A 23,236-nucleotide genomic window follows, 5' to 3' on the forward strand; every position below is an offset into this window, starting at 1 on the left:
TTTGGAAATCTCAGTGTAGCCTGCAGCTTAGTATTAACTCTGGCTAGTATTGTAACATATACAGCATATGACATTAATGTATCAAAATTAAATTTGATCGTCCCTTCTGGTTATATTTATTTCACATTTCTTTTGTATTCAGTTAACGTAAACTTATTATGAAAGCTGACACATGATGAGGCTATAAAGGAAGAATGTTTTCAACTATTTCGATTTTTTTAATGAAATTTCAGATATCTCTGCTTTTCCAGTGCCTGATTTTTTTTTCAGTGTCTTAGTAGAAATTGTAACCTGGTGCTGTAACTATAGAAATACTTTTAACTGATCATATTGGTTTATGACAGTTCTGTCTATCAGTAATTGCAAAACAAAATCCTTTATGTTGAAAAGTTGTTCATTTAAACAGAATTATAAACTATAAAAAGAAAAGTAATAAAAATAGTTGTTAATAGTAACTATTGTAGTAGCATCATTATATTCTAGGGAAGTTGTAAGACTGTATCCCTAGACTAAGATCATTTCCTATATTTATTTATTTGTTCCCATTTATATAGCCACCCATCTCACACATGTTACTCTGGGAAGTGTACAATAAAATGTATGCTTCTTAAAAAGACTGGGCGAAAGTATTTGGAAATTATATGCAATGCAATCATCTTGAATGTTTGTTTAATTTCTGGGAAATTCTTGATTAATGTCCACTGCTCAAAAAAATAAAGGGAACACTTGAACAACACAATATAACTACAAGAAAATCAAACTTCTGTGAAATCAAACTGTCCACTTAGAAAGCAACACTGATTGACAATCAAGTTCACATGCTGTTGTGCACATTCAACTTTATACAGAACAAAGTATTCAATGAGAATATTTCATTCATTCGGATCTAGGATGTGTTCTTCGAGTGTTCCCTTTATTTTTTTGAGCAGTATTTCATATAGGAACTATTATCCCAAAGGTGCTTTCTTTCAAAAGACAACTGTTATTTGTTCTTATTTTGCTGGAAGATGTTTCGCTTTCTCATCCAAGAAGCTTCTTCAGTTTTCACGGCGTGGTGGAGAATGGAAGGATTTATAATCTTTGCAGGCATGAAGAACTGAAAAAACTTCTTGGACCAGAAGCAAAATATCTTCCAGCAAAACAAGAAAGTCCAGTTACCTTTTGAAAGTAAGCACCTTTGGGACAACTACGATCTGGAAAACTGAAAGTTCCCATATACATTGGGAAACTATTATCTTTTGTTATTTATCTTGTTTCAGCTTAGGCATTTAGGAAATGATGAAGTTCATATTGTCTGGTCGGAGCATACTCGAGATTATCGAAGAGGAATCATTCCTACAGAATTTGGAGATGTACTTATTGTTATATATCCAATGAAAAATTACATGTTCAGTATTCAGATTATGAAAAAACCCGAGGTAGGTTCAACTATTCCTATTCAGCTAACATATTTAGAAAATGATATTCACATTGTCTAGTCAAAGCATAATATGGATTTCAAAAAACATCATTTTTATAGAATTTGAAAATACAGTGTTTCCTCGATTTTCACGGGGGATGCGTTCCGAGACCGCCCGCGAAAGTCAAATTTCCGCAAAGTAGAAATGCGGAAGTAAATACACTATTTTTGGCTATGAACAGTATCACAAGCCTTCCCTTAACACTTTAAACCCCTAAATTTCAATTTTCCATTCCCTTAGCAACCATTACTCACCATGTTTATTTATTAAAAATTATTTTTAAAAAAATTATTAAAGGCAGACGAAAGTTTGGCGATGACATATGACGTCATCGGGCGGGAAAAACCGTGGTATAAGGAAAAAACCCATGAAGTATTTTTTAATTAATATTTTTGAAAAACCGTGGTATAGATATTTCGCGAAGTTTGAACCCGCGAAAATCGAGGGAACACTGTATGCTTATTACTATATATTCAGTGAAGAATTAATATGCTCAGCATTCAGAGTATGAAAAAATGAGGCATCTTCTAATGATTTGTGCTATGTCTATCAGTAGGGGATGAGGTGCTGCGCTGGTTGCTGAAATGAACATCTTGAAGAGTTCATCTTCAGCAGAGATTTCAACAGATTGGGCTATAGAACAACAGCATTAGTATTGTTTTTGTAATTAAATAGCTGCAGTTTGACAATAGCTGGGGATAACCCTGGATCAGAGTATATATTAGTGAGATTTCTCTGTTGTAGTATCTGGAGAACCTTCCCATCTGAGAGTTGTAGCTGCCCCCACCCCCCACACCCCGTTTAAGGAACTTTTAAAACTTGGGCCTATTTCCAGATCTCAGTGAGATTGGATTGGGATGTTTCAATTTTTTATTTCATGGTTATTGTTTTTCCAGAGCTTCCTTTGGATTATATATTCTGTGTTTTAATTGTTTTTATTATTGTAACTTGTATATTGTATAGTAAGATTTGGATGGCCTTTTATATATGCATAAATTACCATTACCTCTTTTAAACATATGCTAATATTTTGATATTAATTGGATTTATCAATTAATTGTATGTCAAGGTATCCACAACTATTTATATTTTTTCATAAACAAACCATACCCCGCAGCAAAAGTGCAACCTATGCAGCCTTTTTTATATTTAAGCCTTTAAGAGAAATTTTTCATGATATTATTTGGTATATCAGATTAAGCTTAAAATAAATTTGAATATAAGTAATTATTGAAGCAGGTATTAATATAACAAAATACTTCTCTCTTTTTGAAAATGTCAGATGATCATATTGGTATCACGAAGCATTATTTTAAATAATTTATGATTAATGAGAGGTGTAAGCATTTGTTAAAGCTGGTTACTAATTGTTGTAGAAACTATTTAATTTAATGGCTCAAATTTCTCAACTTTTTGAATCCAGGTCCCATTCTTTGGTCCATTGTTTGATGGTGCTATTGTGAATGGAAAAATCCTTCCTATTATGGTTCGAGCAACAGCTATAAATGCAAGCAAAGCTCTGAAATCGCTCATTCCATTATACCAGAATTTGTATCCTTTAACAAAAAGAAGATACTTGGAAGCAAGTTCAGCTGAGCATAAACTAATTTGCTTTCATATAATCATGCCTAAGTTGGTATATGTTTGATTTATTTCTGCGGTCTCCATAAATTCAGTGTTGAAAATCTTAACATAATATTGATTAAAATAAATTGCAAGAATAAAATGAGATGATAGAAGGGCTTGGCTCCCACTTGATCATTTTATTTTATTTATCCAAATTTTTATTAATTTATCAAAATATAAAATACAAAGAAAAAATGAAAATAGTGGGAAAATAGGGGACAAAAAGGGAAGAAGAAAAACTGAGGAAAAGGCAAAAAAGAAAGAAAAGCATTGACTTATTATGGCGCAGTAAAATAGAATAATAAATACAGTCTCAACTTTTTAATATATACTAGCCATTTCTATAACAACAAAACCCATCTGATCAGCAAAATCCTAACTCAGAGTTTCATTTTTTTTCATCCTTAAGCACAAAGTCCAGAAGTGGTTTCCAAATGAAAACAAAGTTAACTTGATTTAAAATATTTCATTTTGAATGACTTCTGAACAATTAAAATTATTTGTAAAAATATATTGTTCTAAATTTACTTATCTTTAAATTACCTGAAGAAACATTTTTGACTACAAACCAATAATTTTCAAAATCAATAGCAAAGAACACTAAATTCACATAGGTTATATAAATGCTGTTTTCATATATTTCTGTTAAACTTCATTAATTGTAATAGTGAGGTGCTATTTTTGCGCTAGTCTTTCCATCCCTTGTCAATTATGTTCATTTCTTTATTAGGCATAATTATTTGCAGTGAACAGGTTTTGCTATTTTATTGTTTGGTTAGTAATTAATATTATTTTAATTATTATTTATAGAGGACACTTGGTTGGACATAGTGTAATGTGTTAAGGTAAGTCAGGCCTCTTTTGAACATTTTTGGACATTTTATGTAAGTCGCCCTGATTCTGCGGAGAAGGGCAGCATAGAAATCCAACAAACTAAATAAATAAATAATTTTTCCATGGAATTGAAACTAGTATTTTATTTGATAAAGTTAAATTTAATTATATGTACCTAGTTTAAAATCTATACCTGATTATGGTAATTAAGTATCATTTTCATTTTAAGGTTGGAGTCAAAAATACGCATTTTAAGAAGTCAAGAATATGCATTTTAAATTAACACTTTAAAAGATCTTTGTAGCAAGTATATGGAAGTTCATTTGTAATACATATTATAGGTGACAACAATGAGTCTTTGAATATTAAAATTCTAATAATTTTACTTAATTATTTGATAATAATTATATAACATTGTCAGCTAAATTCCACTCACTAAATAGTGCTGAGATTCCAAAACACATGCTGTGAAAAATAGTCTGGGACTGCAACATGTCTTGGTTAACTGTATATCAAATGTTGTTCAGTAAATTACAAGTGTATTGATTGGCATATGCTGCCTAAATCAATTGTTCTGACAGCCAAAATTACAGTAATCTGTCAGTATTGATGACTGTCTTTCAGACTTTGGTACTTTTCCTTCATTTGTCTTCTTTTCTTTTTTCTAAAGTGCATTTTCTTGTAAGCATCTTGTATTGTCATGGTAGATACTTGATGGTCCTTTTTTGTCCCTTGAAACCAATTTATGGGCTGGATCATGAAATTAGAGATAAAATACAGCACCAGGGGGCATGGGTAAGCAATATTTTGCCTAACAATTGGGTTGTGAATGCATCTTAGGCTTGTTATCAGTCATTTATTAATTAGACGTTGAGAGAGTATGGTTACGTTGTATTTTTATAGTGGGGGAAGTAATGAGTAATTTCAAAGCCTCACTTTAAATACCTTTGATTTTAGACAATATAGGTTCAATAGAAAACTCTGATTAATTTCAAACTTTTCTCTTAATAGTTATAATATAGGTTGTTCACACATCTTCATTTCGGAGATTTAAAGGTGTTTCTTTATTTACATTATGCATCTGTATGTGTGGGCTTACCTAAGGATCATAGTGAAAATATGTCATATCACTTTTTCTGCTACTTCTTCTAATCTGTGATGATTTGCATTAAACCTAGAAATCTAGTTATGCGTTATTTAGCAGGTAACTGAATGAAACCCATTAAACAAACAAAATTCTGTTCTTACTGTCTGAAAAGGGCTTGGCAAGTTGGCGAAGGAATAAAATATAAATGAAATTAATATGATGGGGTGTACCTGCGATAGCTAACTATTTCATTGTGTGCCTATAATGTAATGCACATGTAGGAGGGCATGCATATGTGCAGGAGACCCCTCCATGTACATTATGAGCCCCGTACATGCTCATGTACGTGCGACCCCATGCGTGCCCCAAACCCTGCATGTGCAGCACCTATGTGCGTGCCTCTCATGCACCCTGCACCCCCCTATATACGCGCCGAAAACCAGTTGGTCAATGGGACATCCATGTGCATTCACAGTGGAGCTGAGCTTGGCCAATGGCGTACGTGCCTGCAGAGAGGGCTCTGTGGCATGTGTGCCATAGGTTCACCATCACAGGGGGGTATACTTGTTTATTTTTTCCATTAATTTTTTTATTTTAAATTTGTAATGATTTAAAATACACAAGATGTTCCTTTTGTGAGATCAATTTTTTTTTTACTTTGGAGAAAATGTACTTATTGTATGGAGAAAATAAAATAAAATCACTCTATTATTGTTCTAATTTAACAAAAAAAATGTATATGCACGAATCCCAGCGACCAGTTAGGTCCCACAGAGTTGGCCTTCTCCGGGTCCCGTCAACTAAACAATGTCGTTTGGTGGGACCCAGGGGAAGAGCCTTCTCTGTGGCGGCCCCGACCCTTTGGAACCAACTCCCCCCAGATATCAGAGTTGCCCCCACCCTCCTTGCCTTTCGTAAAGTTCTTAAGACCCATCTCTGTCATCAGACATGGGGGAACTGACACATCTCCCCCGGGCCTATACAGTTTATACATGGAATGTTTGTGTGTGTGTTTGCTTTTAATAATGGGGTTTTTAGTGTTTTTTTAATTATTAGATTTGTTTTTTACATTGTTCTTGTTATTGTTGTGAGCCGCCCCGAGTCTACGGAGAGGGGCGACATACAAATCAATTCAAATCAAATCAAATCAAATAAATAAATAAATAAATAAATAAATAGTAATTGCACAATTCTTTGCTTTAGTTTTAATAATCCAGAATGTTTGTATGTGTGTGTGTTTAGTAAAAACTATTTTTTATGTTTAGTCAGAACATAAGCGAAGTAAAGAAGGATTTATACTGAATTTTCTCTTAATACTACCTCAAGTAGAACGAAATCTTGAAACTTTTTAAGCTGACATTATGACAATGTGAATGTGTTCCTTTTTTTAAAGAAATGGGATAAAGGTCATACATTATCCATTTCATTTAGAGTGCTTCTACTTATTACCAATATGGATTTTTTTTAAAAAAAAAACTGTTGCCAAGCCATGGTTCCTATCCATCTGTTCTTGCTGTTGTGAAAAGGTTCAATTTTCAGCAAAACCATGCATTTCACAGAAGGTATGTGAGGTGAAATTTCACAAAAGACATGATGGATCTTGATTCTTAGTGATAAACCAGCAGGGTTGGCATATGGTTCTGCATGATACGGAGGCTTGGGTTCCTTCGCTTTATTTTTGTGGTGTGGAGCTGATAAAAACTGGCTCTGTATTGTTTCACTGGACACCAATCATAGGCAACAGGAACTGCCCATTTTAACTCGCGGTGGGAAGGAAACCCAGGCACAGTTCACAATAGTACTATTGTCATGTTGCAAACTACTCTGAACAGCTTGACAGCTTTTAAAGGAGGGGGAGAGAAGTGTTGCTTTTCAGATTGGTTCTCAAAAGAGTGATGGGAAAAACACAGTGCTGATTTATTAAGATTCTTGCTCTGTAACATTATGAGGTTATAATGATAAACAGTTGCCTGATTTTTAAAGAAAAAACTATAGTAATCATCATCTATAGAAATGGCAATATAAAAGGTCAGGAATTATCAAGTTTCTGAGTGGAACAAATTTTAGTGTAATAATTTCTAATTAAATCTGTGAAGATGTGCAATCTTCTATAGTCAACAGATCCCTGAGCAAAAATATAATTTAGAACACTTGAATATAAGTAAATCAGTCTTCCCTGCTCTGTTCTTCACTTCAGTTTCCTTGGAGGGAACTGTAGTCTTATACAGCTTGGGAGAGGCTGATTTAAGTAACTAAAAACATTGATTTTAAACCTATGAACCATGTGTCAAGTATTGTATCTTTAACATTAACAGAGAAAGCAGCATGTTACTATTTTGGGTGATCTTGTCTTGTCTCTATCTTACTAAAAATCATTATACAAAAACAATGCTTCTCAAACTTGGATAGATTACCCAAAATTGGATAAACCAGTGATGGCGAATCTTTTTTTCCCTTGGGTGACAAAAAAGCATGGGCGGGTACTATCGTACATGCCAGAGTGCTCACATCCATAATTCAATGCCTGGGGAGGGCAGAAACAGCTCCTCCTCAGAGGCCCTCTGGAGGCTGGAAACTGCCTGTTTCCCAACTTCTGGTGGACCCAGTAGGCTCTTGTTTTACCCTCTCCAGGCTCCAAAGACTTCCCTGGAGCCGGGGGAGGGGAAAAAACGCCCTCCCACATCCTGGAGGCTCTCTGGAAGGCAAAAATGCCCTCCAGAGCCTCTATGCAAGCCAAATGTCAACTGGCCAACACACACATGCACATTGGAGCTGAGCTAGGGCAACAGCTCGTGTGCCAGCAGATATGGCTCCGCGTGCCACCTGTGGCACCCGTGCCATAGGTTCGCCATCACTGCACTAAGCCATTACCTAGTCATTGTCAACCTTCATTCTTGAAAGACTATGGTATCGTACCCTGGAAAGAGTTCCTAGAACAGTTCCTAATGTTGCTAAAAAGGCCAATCCGAGTGTGGCAATCCCTTCTACACAGAGCTCAGATCCATTCTGTCCTCTACCTGGCTCCTAGAGTTCACTGGTCATGCTGCCTTCTCCAAATCTTTAGCCTCCAAGCTGAATAAGCAGAGGTCAAGGCTTCCCAGCTGTTAATGTCCATTCCCAAGCCTTTAAATCTCTCTTACAGATATCCTTATATCCCAGCTGCGGTCTCCCTCTGGGGCGCTTTCCCTGCACTAGTTCACCATACAGGAGGTCCTTCAGAATCCACCCATCATCCATTCTCACAACATGCCCAAACCAGAGAAGGCGTCTTTGTTTCATTAGTGTATACATGCTAGAAATTCCAGCACATTTCAAGACTGTCAAGGATACTACGGAGACAATGCATATAGAAGGTGTTGAACTTTCTCTTTTGCCGTGCGTAAAGGATCCAAGACTCACTAATACAAGAATGTACTCAGGACACAGGCTCTATAAACTAGGATCTTTGTATGTTCTGTCAGCTTCTTATTAAGCCATGCTCTCTTTCTGAGTCTAGAAAATGTGGTGACCACTTTACCAATACGTCTATTCAGCTCAGTATCTAGAGAGAGAGAGAGAGAGAGTCGGTGATGGTTGAGGCAAGATACACAGTCATGGATGACCTCCAATTCCTGTTCAAAGATTGTAATATGGGGAGGTGAATCCACGTCCTGACCCATGACTTGCAGTTTTTTCAGGCTGATTGTTAATCCAAAATATTGCCAGGCTTGTTCCTGAGCAGGTCATGCTGTCTACACATACATGAATGTGGAATAGAATAGAATAGACCAGAATAGAATAGAATTTTTATTGGCCAAGTGGACACATAAGGAATTTGTCTTGGTGCATTTGCTCTCAATGTACATAAAAGAAAAGATACATTCATGAAGAATCATAAGGTACCACACTTAATAATAGCAATAGTACAATTGTACATTTAGAGCAAGTGAATGGAGTGTTTTGCATTAATCATGGGGTTGGGAATGCAATAAGAGTACTGTAATGTATAATGGAAATAAAGCATGCTGTTAATCATTGGGAATAAACGAGCAATACTCATTTAACATTGAGTAAGAAGTAAGAGAAGGACATGCAATGTCTATTTGTTTAATGCATTTTTTCAATTAATATATAATAAATGCTTGTAATGATATTAGAGATGCATTGTTTGGGAATATCATGAATGGGAGTGCAGGCAGTGCCATGTTGTTAGCGGACAATCTGAGTGGTTTGCAGCAAACGTTAGAGAGATTGTCCAGTGCAGTGAGGGATATGAATTTAATGTTAATAATTTTAAGACAAAGATAGTTATGTGGCAGGGAAAATAAAGCATCTACTTCAAAATGGCAAAGAGAGAGGGAGGGAGGGAATAGATAATTTTGTGGTTAATATATAGTCAGTTGCAACAAACGAATGATGTTTGTTTATAAATCATGCTTCTGCCCTCCTTTGAGAGTTGCCTATGCCAGGGGAAACAGTAAAGTATATATAATGGAAATTGGTTGTTTAAGAAGGGAAGGGAATGAGAGGAGAAAGAGATTTAGTCAAGAATGAAAGGGTGTTGTGACTAGTACAGTGACATGGATGATTTGGTCATATAGAGATAATGAATGAGTATTGAATTGCAAAGCAGCTGCATGAAGCACGAGTGAATGAATCAAAAGGATTTGTAAGACCAAGAAAAAGGTATTCTTTGAATGGAGCTGGTAAAATCCTCAGAGAGATGTGAGCTTAAAAAACAAAAAACAGAATATGAAGGAAAACAATATCATTGGTATATATTCCTGGGCATAGATGTTTAGATAATAATGCAAGAGCCATATGGTAACCATGTGACTTCCTTAATGATTTATTAGTTTATTTTAAACTTGTATTGGAAGTGTGATTTAAAATGTTTGTTCGTTTAATTAATTTAATTAATTAATTTCTGTAGCCACCCAGTTTAACCAAGTGGACAGTTAACAGTTCTAACAGTATAAAACAAAACAATTTTTAAACCATTAAAATAAGAAAAAGATCCCCAAAATAAATAAGTATAAGCAGTAGACATCATTATTAACCAAACTAATAGTAAAGCCATGTAAGGCTTTACTTAGGCTTTATAATCCCCTAACGGGAATCCAAGCCCCTAGCCAAAATATTGTGCTTGTTTTAAAATGCATTTGCTTTTGATTTACCATCATTTAGATAACATTATGACAAGTTTATCTTAAATATCATATTCCACCAAGTTTCTTACTTCTCTGTCATTCACATTAAAGTAGATAATTATAGGATAGCATAATAATATTTTTAAAAGTAAGTTGGAATTGGTAGAGTTGTTTGGGCACAATTCTGTGATTCTCTTCAGATTTTTTTCAGTTAATATAAAAACAAAGTAAACCCAAAGCCACTCATGCACTTAATTGATTAGAATGTATCAGAGATCAAACTAGAATTTCTGCTTATATTATTGAGAAAATATATTACTGCTATATTTCATAATAGTAATTCATTGAATACCCATTCTTCCGCTTACCACCAGGGTAGATTATATTTAAGTCAAGATTAATGGATAGATTTTGATGTTAAAATCCAGTCTCTTGACCTGCCATTCCCTAGGGGCATATAATGCATTAGCTTAAATCAATATGCAGCTTATCAAAGATACTGTGACACAGTCTTAAATGATGGCTTACTGTGCAAAATTACTGCTTTCTCTGATAATAAAATCACTATTTTGTATTCTTGATCATTGCAATATTAAATAGACATGTAATCAAATTACTGCACATTTAGATACAGATAGCCCTTAAGTAATTGTGCACTGTAAAATTTCTATATTTATTTTTCTTCATGAAGTCTGTCAGTGTGCATGTTCAGTAAAATAGGATACTTTGGCTTTATTTAGCTGAAGTAAAAACTCCTAGAATCATAGAATCACTGGGCTGGAAGGGAGATCTTGGATATCTTCAAATCCAACTCCCTGCCTATGGCAGGAGACCTTATATCAAACTAGACAAATGGTTGTCCAATTTTTACTTTAAAACTTCCAGCGATAGTACACTGACTATTCCAGGAAACAAGCTATTTCATTATTTAATTGTTCTCACTGTCAAGAAGTTTCACCTTTGTTCCAGATTAGATCTCTCTTTAATCAACTTCCACCCATTACTTCTTGTCTTGCCCACAGGAGCTTTGGAGACTAAATCAGCCCCACATCTCTGTGGCAGTGGCTTATGCACTAGAAGACAGCAATCATGTCACTCCTAATCCTTCTCTCCATTAGAGTAGGCTAACCTAGTTCCCTTAATTGTTCCTCCTATATCTTCTTTTTCTAATTTCAGTTTTTACTTTTAAAACTTGTAACTCATAAGATTTTTTTTCTTTTATGTTGTTTGTTCTGTCTATTAGAGATGATGGCCCTTCGGAGAGGGGCGGCATACAAATCTAATATATTATATTATTATTATTATTATTATTATTATTATTATTATTATTATTATTATTATTATTATTATTATGTATCCTCTGTCTCTTCTTTAGGTCAAGTGTAGGGAGTAGAAAGGAATTAAATTTCTCATGGGCTTTAATGAGCTTGGTTGGGGCCATCTAAGTGAAGAAGGAAAAGAAGGTTTTTCCTTGCTAATGAAAAGATGGTTAGCCTCCAGTACTTACTGTCTGTTGTCAGAATTTCAGGTATGGACAAGTACGGTTCTCTTCCTCTCACATCCAGCTTTTTGGGGGGCATTTTAAGATCCTTTTTGGGCCGATTTGGACAGAAAAACAGCCTGGAAAATGGCCATGGATGGGGCCAGCCAATGGTCTGATTTGCTGGTCCTCCAAACCGCATAGAATCGGTCATGACCTATAAAGCCCTTCATGGCATCTGACCAGAATATCTCCGGGACCGCCTTCTGCCGCACAAATCCCAGCGACCAGTTAGGTCCCACAGAGTTGGCCTTCTCCGGGTCCCGTCGACTAAACAATGTCGTCTGGCGGGACCCAGGAGAAGAGCCTTCTCTGTGGCAGCCCCGACCCTCTAGAACCAACTCCCCCCAGATATCAGAGTTGCCCCCACCCTCCTTGCCTTTCGCAAGCTCCTCAAAACCCACCTCTGTCGTCAGGCATGGGGGAATTGAAATTTTCCCTTCCCCCTAGGCTTATAGACTTTATACATGGTATGTTTGTATGTATGATTGGTTCTTTAAATTGAGTTTTTTTAGATTATTTTTAATATTAGATTTGTTTACATTGTCTTTTTATTGTTGTTAGCCGCCCCGAGTCTGCGGAGAGGGGCGGCATACAAATCAGATAGATAGATAGATAGATAGATAGATAGATAGATAGATAGACAGACAGACAGACAGACAGACAGACAGACAGACAGACAGACAGACAGACAGACAGACAGACAGACAGACAACCAGTTCAGGTGAACCAGTCCGAACTATCAGTAGCCCACTTCTAATACAGTTTTTAAAAAACTGCTGTTTGGTCTGTCAACTGAGCTTTTCTCAAATGATTAAAGACAAGCCATATAGAATGATCAGGAGTCACAGATTTTCCTCCATTTTTTCTGGAATTGGAAGGGCAATTTGTATTTTGTTAACTTTCTGTACCTTCTTTGTAAGAAAAGATAATGCTATCCTTCAATAGTAGCAGTCCTGATGATGATCTATCTTTGCAACCTCTTTACTCAAACGGCGAGCATTGAAAACAAACTTTGCTTTACTTTTGTCCTCTCTGGATCTATGCACACTATATATAATAAAATAAACCTTTAAAAGGTTTCATTTAGAGACCTCTGAAACGGGAACATTTTGAAAGCAGGTAGGTGTCTCCACCCTGCTTTTCATAAAGCATTGTACCCATTCAAACAGACTTTTAAAAACAGCTTGTTTTGATAGCAGGCTGTTCTCCTGTGGGCCTTCAGCCTTTGCTTCCTGGCAGCACCTTTGGTGCGAAAAGAGAGTGCTCAATTGGGAGACTATCAGTGCCAGCATGCATAGAGTGATAAGTTAACACACCACTGGGAATTTCTGGGGCCCACCAAGATACTTCACTTCTAATGTGCTAACAAGCTCATTTTTCTACCTCTTGCCTCTTCAGTTATTTTTTTTTCTCAGAAGAGCTTAGAAGTTGAGTGCATCAGGCATAATGAAAAGCTCCGTAGGAGGGAGAAGCAATAACCCAATTTTTCCCTTTTCAGCCAAATAGAAAATTAGTTTCTGGTAATACACAAAGGCCAGTATTTTTTGTGCAAGGGGCACTGCTGTGAATCAAAGGACTCTATTAACTGCAGAAAATTCAGCAGCTGTGAATCTTCCCCAATGGAAAAAGTGCTTTTCAACAAGTTGTGAGATATGTAGTATTATTTAGACTGCAACCATCAGTTTCATCCTCTACCACTTATATACAGCCTCTTAAAAACAGTACTATATTACTCTTCAGTGTTAAGGCTTAATCTCGTGTATGTCCCACCACCTAGGAAACTCCACAACAAGGAGGTGTTCTATTTCTCCTTGTTCGACTACTTATGCTATTAATTGTGATTATTTCAAAGGGAAAAAAATGATTTGCAGTCTAATTTTATGGAGACAGTTGAGCCAAAGCAACATATAAATATAGTAATCAAGTTTATTGTTGCTTTTTCTGATTCAAAGCACTTTTCTCTATGCACGTGTTCTATATATAATTAAAGTAATGATCACTGCTGTATCCAGTTAATTATTTAAATATAAAGGTTAAGGTGAGGGGTTCAGCGTTTATTGTTCTTTAAATTTCCACTTGCAATAATGAGAAAAATCTTTGCTAATCTGAATGTTAGTGATGGATAAAACCGTAATATTTGCAAAAGGAAAAGTAAAGTAAATTGTTATTTCCCATTTCTAATAAACTATTTGAAGAAATAACATTTTGCAACTGAGGAAATAAAAGCAAAAACAAAAAGGAAAGATATTAATAAATGAAGACTATTTTACAGGTAATAGACAAGGAATTATTCATTTGATGCAGGAGAGAGGATAGTGAAAAGATATTCAGCTGTTTTTGTGTGGCGGATGATATAAGGATATAAAAAAAAGTACTACACTACATAATTGAAGATACATTGATAAATATCAAGTTGGTTGACTGTAACTAAAATGAATGCAATCCTGAGGTTGTGGTTTAGGGATGTGTATATTTAGTTCTTGAAGGTTCCAAGACAAGAAATGAGTTCTTTATTTTGAGATGAAAATTTTAAGAAAAAGAAAGAAAAAAATGAAATGACTATCTGTACCAGAATCCTTTGGATGCAAAGGAGTAAGCAATTAAAATACATACTTATGTAAAATACGTATGTATCTATGAAATAGATAACAATTGCTCATGCATATTTACTTTATGACACTGGGAAAAGAAAGAGATGGATGGATGGATGGATGGATGGATGGATGGATGGATGGATGGGCCTACTGAACTTTGATTGTAAATGATACTTTGAATATAACTATGAGTTTTTGCAACACTGTTTCTTTTCTTGACTTAAGTAGATTTTTAAAAAGTGGTTCTGTGTTTTATCAAAAGATCTTAAAATGAACAAGAATGGGATTCTTAATATCCTTCAGTGGCATACCTGTATATTACCATCTAATCATTTCCAGCAAGTAGAACTTATTTTCCAATGAAAATTCCACTAAGTTGACTTTTCATTTGTTTCACTTGCACATTTTAAAACAGGGCTGCAAATAGAAACATAGAAAATTGACGGCAGAAAAAGACCTCATGGTCCATCTAGTCTGCCCTTATACTATTTCCTGTATTTTATCTTAGGATGGATATATGTTTATCCCAGGCATGTTTAAATTCAGTTACTGTGGATTTACAAACCACGGTTGCTGGAATTTTGATCCAAGTATCTACTACTCTTTCAGTAAAATAATATTTTCTTACGTTACTTTTGTTTTTAACATAACTCATATTTATTCTTTTAAATAAATATGAGTTTATTTATTTATAAATATTTATTTATAAATATGAGAATAAATATGAGTTACGTACTTAATATAACTCATATTTATTCTTTTAACAGTACAAATAATTTTGTTCTGTTAAAAGAATACATATGAGTTGTGTTAAGCATCACTTTGCATAAAAAATAAGATAAAAGATTTCCTGATCCAATGAATATAGCAAGACAACTTTTGCAAGTTTATGAGAACTGATTCTAAGCTCAATAAAGCAGCCTATAACACCAAAGCAGCATGATATTTTTTTTCTTGATAATTGTATGTTGCTGCCTGCTGTTTTACATTTTGACAGCCATTTCCATAGCTGCTTTCATGAACACTAGAAATATTCTCTCTTTTTCTCGCTTTCTCTCTGCTAACAATAAAATCAGGGCCTCTGTAACAAGCAGCCTGGAGAGGGTTCTTCAAAAGCAGCGCTTCAAGGTACCAGCCTCTTGTCAATAATATCAGAAAGAGATGGCTGTAGGACAAAGGCAAAGAACGACCGTGCTTTTCTTTTGGCATCCTTTGGATGCTTACTTTCTTAATCAGTGCTCAGGGATGCTATCGGATGGGGGGGTTTCCCTCTTGTCTCTTGGTTGTTTTTTTCCCCTTATGCAAAATATTTTAATTTGCATTTACAAATGAAACTCATTTCATGCTTTCATTCTGGATTAGGGTTTTTAAAGTTTGTTTGTTAATTATATTTAAACTGAAGTCCTCCTCTCATCTGCAACTACTGTATGAGTAAATATGCACAAAATTTCAATGTCAAATCCTATTTTGAGAGTATGGTGACTTTAAAATTAAACTTTTTATAAGCTAAGATGCAGGCATTCAAGATAGTTTGAAAGAGGTTTAGTTATGCTTTGATATACTTTACATCTGCGTAATGCCGAAATACAGATATAGCTTGTCAGAATTTGGATAGATTGGATTTGATCATCTCAACTGATTGTAGGATGTCTCAGATCATCAGTGTATTTGTATGAAAGTTATAGAGTTACATAAAATCAAATATATTTTCAAAATTGGTGGCTTCTGACTTGAATTACTGAATGTGATATATAACCCGGCTTTCCGAACCATTTGTTTTATGTAGATGAAAGAAATTACGAGCTACATTTGTACAGTAGTTAAGGTGCTAGTCTAAAAACCAGGAGACTGTGAATTCTAGTTCCACCATGAAAGCCAGATGGATGCATTTGGACTAATTACTCACAGGATTGTTGTGTGGGAAATAGGAGGAAGAAGTATTATGTATGTTCACTGCCTTGAGTTACTTACAAAGTAATAAATCTGGGATTAGAAATCTAATAAATAAACCCCACATCCTATGAAAGTCATAGAACTTTTGTTGTTATCACTTTTATTATCACATTCTATGACTGTGATCACACTTACTCAAAATACATGGCTTTGCTATTCCAAATGCTTTGGAGAAGCATTAGGAGAGTGGTTATAAAATCTGTGATCCTTTAGAAAGAAGTCAAGAGAAACACAGACCTAATTTGAAAATAAAATGCTTATTCAAAAATAGAGCTTGAAGTAATACATTCAGGACTTAAGTGAATGGAATGATCAGTAGATGTTGAGAGACTGTCAATTTTAGTTGGAAAGCCATAAATTAAGCATAGTGTGTCTTAAAACATCATGTTTCTTTTATTTGAACCTTTAGCTTCTGGAGATTGAAAAATAAAGATTTAAAGTTCAATTGTAAAATAGTTTATACATAAATCCATTAAAAGAAAACAACAATATCACTGATTAAAGACTGTATTTTCTTTGCTTCAAAATGTAAATTCTCCTTAACATTTGAATTCAACAAGCTATGAGGAAAGAGCTCGGTATCTCCAAACAATTATTCAACATCACCTAGATCCTTCAACGTTTGAGGATTATGCATCTCAGGTCTTCTGCCCAGCATCCTGCCACCATTTGCCCCCTGAAACTGGTAAGGATGTAATAAAACTGTTTAAAAATTGTTAAATGATACCTAAAATGCAGTATTTACAGGTACCTGCATATGTATATGTGTGTATGCGTATGTATGTGTGTGTGCATGTGTGTGTATGTATAGAATTTCAAACAATATTTTTTTATTCTTTCTCTAAAAATCAAAGCCATTTAAAACTTTTCACTTTATACTCTATAATAGAACTTTTCATATTTATATTATTTGTGAATGTTTCTGAATACTTAAGGTTTCTAAATAGAGAGACTGATCCATAAGCCTAATTGATCTACATTGTTTTTAAGAAAAAAATACTTTCTAGTCTTGGTCGGTAAACCAGAAACAATATCACCACCATAATCCTGTTAAAATATATTGCTACATTGTCATTTTCACCAATAAATTACATTTTTTAAATCTTCTATAAAGATACTGCATTTTCAGTTACTAATAAAACAGTAATCACCTGAGAATATGAGTGGCTCTCAAGGCCTATCTGTACAAATAATTTGAATTCCTGATGATTATTTCATTTATTTCCCCTCTTTAGATCATTAAATATCAGTTCTATTTATCAGAAGGTAAGACAAAGTGTCTTAAAAAAAACCCCTCTGTTTTATTAATCTGTTACTAAAGCACTAAGCTTGTAACCTTGTTGTATGCAAACTTTCCTGACTGCCCTTATTTTTACTATTAAACAAGAGAGAAACTCACACTGACAAATTTCCACTACATTTTATTCAAGTTTAGTATTTTACTAACTCCAGGCCTGCATGAAACACTAACACTGTGGTTCTGGGATTAAGGTAACTAATGGAAAGACATCTGTTGAGCAAGTCATTCTTGACTGTGTCTGACCTTTTGTTTCTCAGCATGAACAAATAGTACTGGATGGCAGTGGTGTGATCTGTCCCCTGTCCTGTCTTTCTTCGATGTCAGCAGATAGATTATAAATTCACTGTAACAAGGAACGATAAGAGAAAAGTCATTTGTTTTTGGTGATAAAGTTTTATGCTGTAATGATGTGAAAGAAATTGAAAACATTACTAGTGTTATTATCATCACCTACTTGCAATAGAGAAAAATATCAGCAGGGGTCCCCCCCCCCCCCCCCCCCGATTTGATAGATGAAAATTTGGTCATCAGTGAAACAGAAGTTTGAAATCATATTTGGATTTTGATATGAAATTTAAAGAAAACGTAAAATATATGGAATATGAGTATCATCACTCAAAGCAACACTTTATTTATTCTGGTATTGACGGGTTTTAAATGAATAGCGATTCACTACTAGCGAACAATAAATAGTGAAAAATAAAGTGAAAACAATAAATGCAAATGTCAGTGTAATAAACATCTGATGATGATTATGAATTTTGTATATGAAAAGTAAAGAGAATTTTTTTAAAAATTGGGAAATAACTTCTTAAAATAAACCCTTTGCTTACGGTCTGGTCAATAATTATAATACCTAATGTTAAACTTTATCATATAAAATGTCTCATTATGCAAGAATCGTGATTGCATAAATTGATTACTGTACATTTTGCATGGAATAATTTGTGGACGTAGATTTATTTTTCTGCCCTAACATGTCCAAAGCAAACATTCTTCCAGCAATAAAACATTTTATATTCTAATAAAATATCTGTGATGCTCCAACTCAGTCTGAGCCCAAAGAAAATCAAGGTTCTGATTAATGCAAACAAACTGGACATGCAGTTCTAATTTTGCTTCATCCCCGATTCAGAATCCAGCATGGAAGTCCACCTCCAATATGTAGTTCTAAAGCTCAACAGTGAATTTTGAAATTATTTTTGTACCTGATCCCATGACCATTATGTTTGGGTCTCATTTATTTATATTGAATGTGAATTATTCTTCCTGAAAATTTCCCTACCATTCAATAAAAAGTATGTTACAGAACAACAAGTAAATGTTTGGAATGACTAATGTAAGCCCCGTTGATTTTGGTGGAAATACTTTAAGCATGTCAAAATTCGTATCTGGTAGAGTAAATTCATGGCTTAATTTATTTCTTTGAGGAATTAATTCCCAGGAAGCTGAAAAACTGATGTATTCTAAAAACATCAGAATTCTGGGAAAAATAGTAATGGTAAAAGACTATTAATTAAAACAGCAATTTAAAATGAATCAGAAATGTTGCTAAAAGATAAAGTTCATTAACACACCATATACAGACATGATGAATGACTAAATGCCCTGACAGAATACGCAAGTATTGCCAGGCAGAAAAATCAATGGAGTAGATTCCAAGCAGAAAAAGCTGTTTCCCATAGAATTCCAGAGCTAGACAGTCTTCATTAAAAAAGATTTACTCTTGAGTACTTAGTTATCTTATCATCTGAAGGTATTTGTTCCAAGTTCTTTCATTATGTCAGAGCTTAAGACAGCCATGCATAGGAAGAAGCACTCTTTCAGATATTATGAAATATTTTGCAAGTTAACACGAACAGTCTAAATTGGAATGAAAAACATGCTGAAAGCCAGAACATAAACTGTACCATCCTGGATCAGACCCCAGGCCCATCTTCTAGTCCAGAAATCTATTTTCACAGTAGTCAACCAACTACACATGCACACTAATCTCAATGAAGCCAGGAACAATTCCTCATTAAATTAATAATGTGTGCATGCTTGTGACTATATTGATGGATAAACTTTTCAGCCTCAGAGTATCAGTCAGGCTCTCAGCTATATCTGAGACCTTGTAGGTTTTCTGCTGAAGTATCTTCTCCAGGTGGATGCTATGTGTATTCATTAATAATCAAGAAAGGAATAAACGAAACTCCAAACTGCATTATGTTCTAAGATGAACACATAAATCTCAAGGATGCTTTGGACTATAATTTTCAGGATCTTTGACTATAAACTCATGGAAATATGTTCCAAAAGCTTTCCACTCTCTTCCTCTCTAATCCTTGCATTCCTGTTTATTCTTTGAAAACCTTTAGAGAATACTAAATAATATAAAAGGCGCTTTAGACATCTGTATTGAAAAGGAGAAGTTAACATAACTGAGAGTCTTGCAGTATCACTAAAAGATTAATTTGCACAATTTCAAGAGATTCTCCATAAAATTGTATTTTAAAAATCCTTTTTCATCCACTCTGGAAAGGCTCCTTGTGGGATGGGAATGAAAGTTACAGGAAAAGAAAAATTGTTGGGTGACTGATCTTCTACTTGGCTTTCTAAAGATGAAACTACAAAAATAATGTCAGGAAACATTTTTGGGAGGGGTTAAAAGACAGCAATGATAAACGAATCTTGTTTGCAAGGATATTACATGTGCAGTATTTTTCAGAGTATAAAATGCACCTTAATTTTGGGGGAGGAAAATGGGGGGGGGATTCTGCCTTCCCGGTATCCGTGTTTCCCTGAAAATAAGATCCTGTCTTATATTTTTTGAACCCTGAAATAAGAGCTTGGCCTTATTGCCCTGCACTCAAAAGCCCGATTGGGCTTATTATTAAGGGAATGTCCTATTTTGGGGGAAAGGGTATTTATCTAGTGTTCTTAGATTGGTCAACTTCAGTGCATTAGTTCACTGGTTTTGAGCATGCATGCTTTTTATCTCCTAATTGGAATTAAAAACATCTCAAGGCTGGAAAAAAGCTCTGAAAAAGCTGCATTCAGACTATAAGAGGCATCCAAATTTTCAGTCTCTTTTGGAGGGGGGAAGTGCATATTATACTCTGAAAAATATGGTACTTGTCCATGTAGCCCACCAGGAATCCACCTCAATTTGAAGATCTTTTACCCCTTTCCTGATTGAATATTCAGTCACAACACAATTCTTGTAACTCAGATATTAAATTGGATTTAAAATTGATTCGGAAATTCAAGTAATAACAAATTTATGAATGTTTGTAGAACATTAATAAATTAGATATTTATCATATACATTCCCCATATTACCGAAGAGAGGTTTTAGTATCCACCTCAAAAGTCAAGATAAACAAGGTCCCCCTTAGCACATCTACCAGAACTATCGTATTTTTTGGAGTATAAGACTAGTGATGGACAAACCCAACAGTGTTTGGGTTCGGCAAGTTCGGACGAACTTTATGCAAAATTCACCCGAAACCGAATGGGGAATCCCTCCCACGAAGAGATTCCGGGAGCGGAGCTTTGACGTGACCGGCAGGTTGCTAAGGACGCCAAGGTGATCACTTCCTGGATTCCATGGAATCCAGGAAGTGATCACCTTGGCGTCCTTAGCAACCTGTCAGTCACGTCAAAGCTCTGAATGCCGAACTTTGCCCGAAGTTTGAAAAAATTTCAGGTTCGTGTTCGGCATACCGAACACCGCAAAATTCGGTACAGGCCCGAATTGTGCGGGTTTGGTTCACCCATCACTATATAAGACACATCTTTTTCCTCCCTAAAAGAGACTGAAAATTTGGATGCGTCTTATACTCCAAATGTAGCCCGTTTTTTGAGCTTTTTTCCCCCAGCCATAACTAGGAGCTAATGATCTTCCTGGCTTCCTACTCCCTCTGAAAAAGGATTTTTTTAGCCCTAATGCAGTGCTAACAATCTTCCTGGCTTGCAGCATTTCTTTTTATTCTTACTCCCCCCCGAAGCAGTTTTTCCTGCCCTAAGTCTTTGCAGGTTTGTTTTCATTCCTGCTCCCTCTGAAAAAGGCTTTTCAGTCCTAATGCAATGATCTTTCTGGCTTACAACATTTATTTTTATTCCTACTTCTTCCGAAGCAATTTTTCCTGCCTTAAATCTTTTCAGGCTTATTTTCATTCCTACTCCCTCTGAAAAAGGTTTTTTCAGCCTCAGTCAGGGGATAAAATAATGTGCTGAAGCTGAACAGACTAAAGATGCTAGCCAGATGAATACCTGGTAGAGAGCTATTTCCCCCCTATTTTCTTCCCCCAAAAGTAAGATATGTCTTATACTCTGAAAAATACGATAATCTCTGTATTTAATACAACTTATTCTTACACCAGTGTGCAGAGGTTTGTAGCTTATCTATCTCTCATAATAAATCTATCTCTTGTAATGAAACTTCCAGATAAAACAATCCCTCCTGAATTATTTCTACATTGCTACCAGTGCTAACTTTGATGAAATTGTTTGCATGCATAAATAATGTTAATAAATGTCCCCAGAGAATTTGAAGCAATTCTAATTGTATATTTAGAAAGAAATACAAAAACAGCCTTGGGTCTTTTCAGTCCATAATATGGTTAGATGTATCTTCTATATCATTTGCCAGTTACCTGTTGAATAAATTAAACTACCAGCCAAAAATAATTTGATTAGAGGAAGAGAACCTGATAGCAAAGCTTTGTTTTTATGTGTGCAAAGTCCCCCCCATAAAAAAACCCTCCCAAAATAAAATGCAATACTCTCCAAAGGTTTTTGTATCTTTACAGTCTAAAATATACTGTATATATATCAGCCTTCCACAAGCAAGTCTCACAAGATGTAATGGCCTTAAGATTTGTTGACTGAAAATTTTGGGTTCTCCGGTATGGTTGCCCAGGAATGGATTGCTTCAGTCTGATCTGCCTAGTTACTGAGTCTATATTTTTTGGGCACTACTCCATGCCTCTCCCCATGCCCCAGTTTTCAGCTCAAGTCAGATCTCAAACAGTCATCTTTTCCGAGATCAGTTACTAGCAAACTATTCCCAGACATCTGGACTTCTGGAATCAAGTTTATGCCTTCCTTTTCAGCCACTCCTAGTTTAATTTTACTGGAAAGAATAATTTTAAAAAATGAAGCCACAGAAGCCCTTCGGCTGTTCTTTGTCAGCCGTTGGGTCGTCGCCACCATGCCACACTGATTTGTGGCATTTGTGATCGTAGGTGTCTATTTGGCACTCTTCCAACCTACCAAACTGAAGCCTCTGATGCCATAGCTGCCATTCTCTAGTCACTTGATCGTTCAAGCCTCAGTGGCCATTTTGGAGGCATTTGAAAGGCCAAAGAAGGCTTCTTTCAGCGCTCAACCCAAATTGCCTTCAATTAATTGGTGACTCTGCTGGCATTCCTTGCTGTTTCACAGTGTGCCTGGTGGACTTCTGACTTTTTACTAGCATCTGAGTCAGGCGCATGCAGGCACTAAGCGAGGCACCGTTCCATTTAGTGGCGGTTGCTTTCTCCTGGCACCTCGTTCCAACGGAGTTTTTGCATTGGTCAGCCAATGAAACTGCTCATTCACGGTCAAGTGCCCAGCTGTTTCAGAAGGTGACAGCCGGGCAGCGGCACCCAGTGGAGTGCCGTTTTTGCTATATATATTTTTTGTTTGCACGCATTAATCGGTTTTACATTGTTTCCTATGGGAA

The 23,236-nt window shown here is 35.4% G+C and overlaps 1 protein-coding gene across 7 annotated transcripts in view; it reads left to right on the forward strand.

Moving 5' to 3' along the window:
* Positions 1–23,236, forward strand: part of RALGAPA1 (Ral GTPase activating protein catalytic subunit alpha 1) — a 141,094-nt gene that overhangs the window by 111,182 nt on the left and 6,676 nt on the right. For 4 of the 7 annotated variants that reach the window (XM_070755460.1, XM_070755496.1, XM_070755469.1 and 1 more), the window contains 3 exons: positions 1,260–1,418; positions 2,884–3,011; positions 16,787–16,911. In XM_070755460.1, coding sequence (XP_070611561.1) covers positions 1,260–1,418; positions 2,884–3,011; positions 16,787–16,911 — 412 coding nt within the window. Of the gene's footprint in view, positions 1–1,259; positions 1,419–2,883; positions 3,012–16,786; positions 16,912–17,461; positions 17,493–23,236 lie in introns of all 7 variants that reach the window. The other 3 variants (XM_070755479.1, XM_070755513.1, XM_070755488.1) reach the window with 1 other exon arrangement.

This window comes from Erythrolamprus reginae, chromosome 1 (genome assembly GCF_031021105.1).
Source record: "Erythrolamprus reginae isolate rEryReg1 chromosome 1, rEryReg1.hap1, whole genome shotgun sequence".
In the NCBI taxonomy this organism is placed as follows: domain Eukaryota; kingdom Metazoa; phylum Chordata; class Lepidosauria; order Squamata; family Dipsadidae; genus Erythrolamprus; species Erythrolamprus reginae.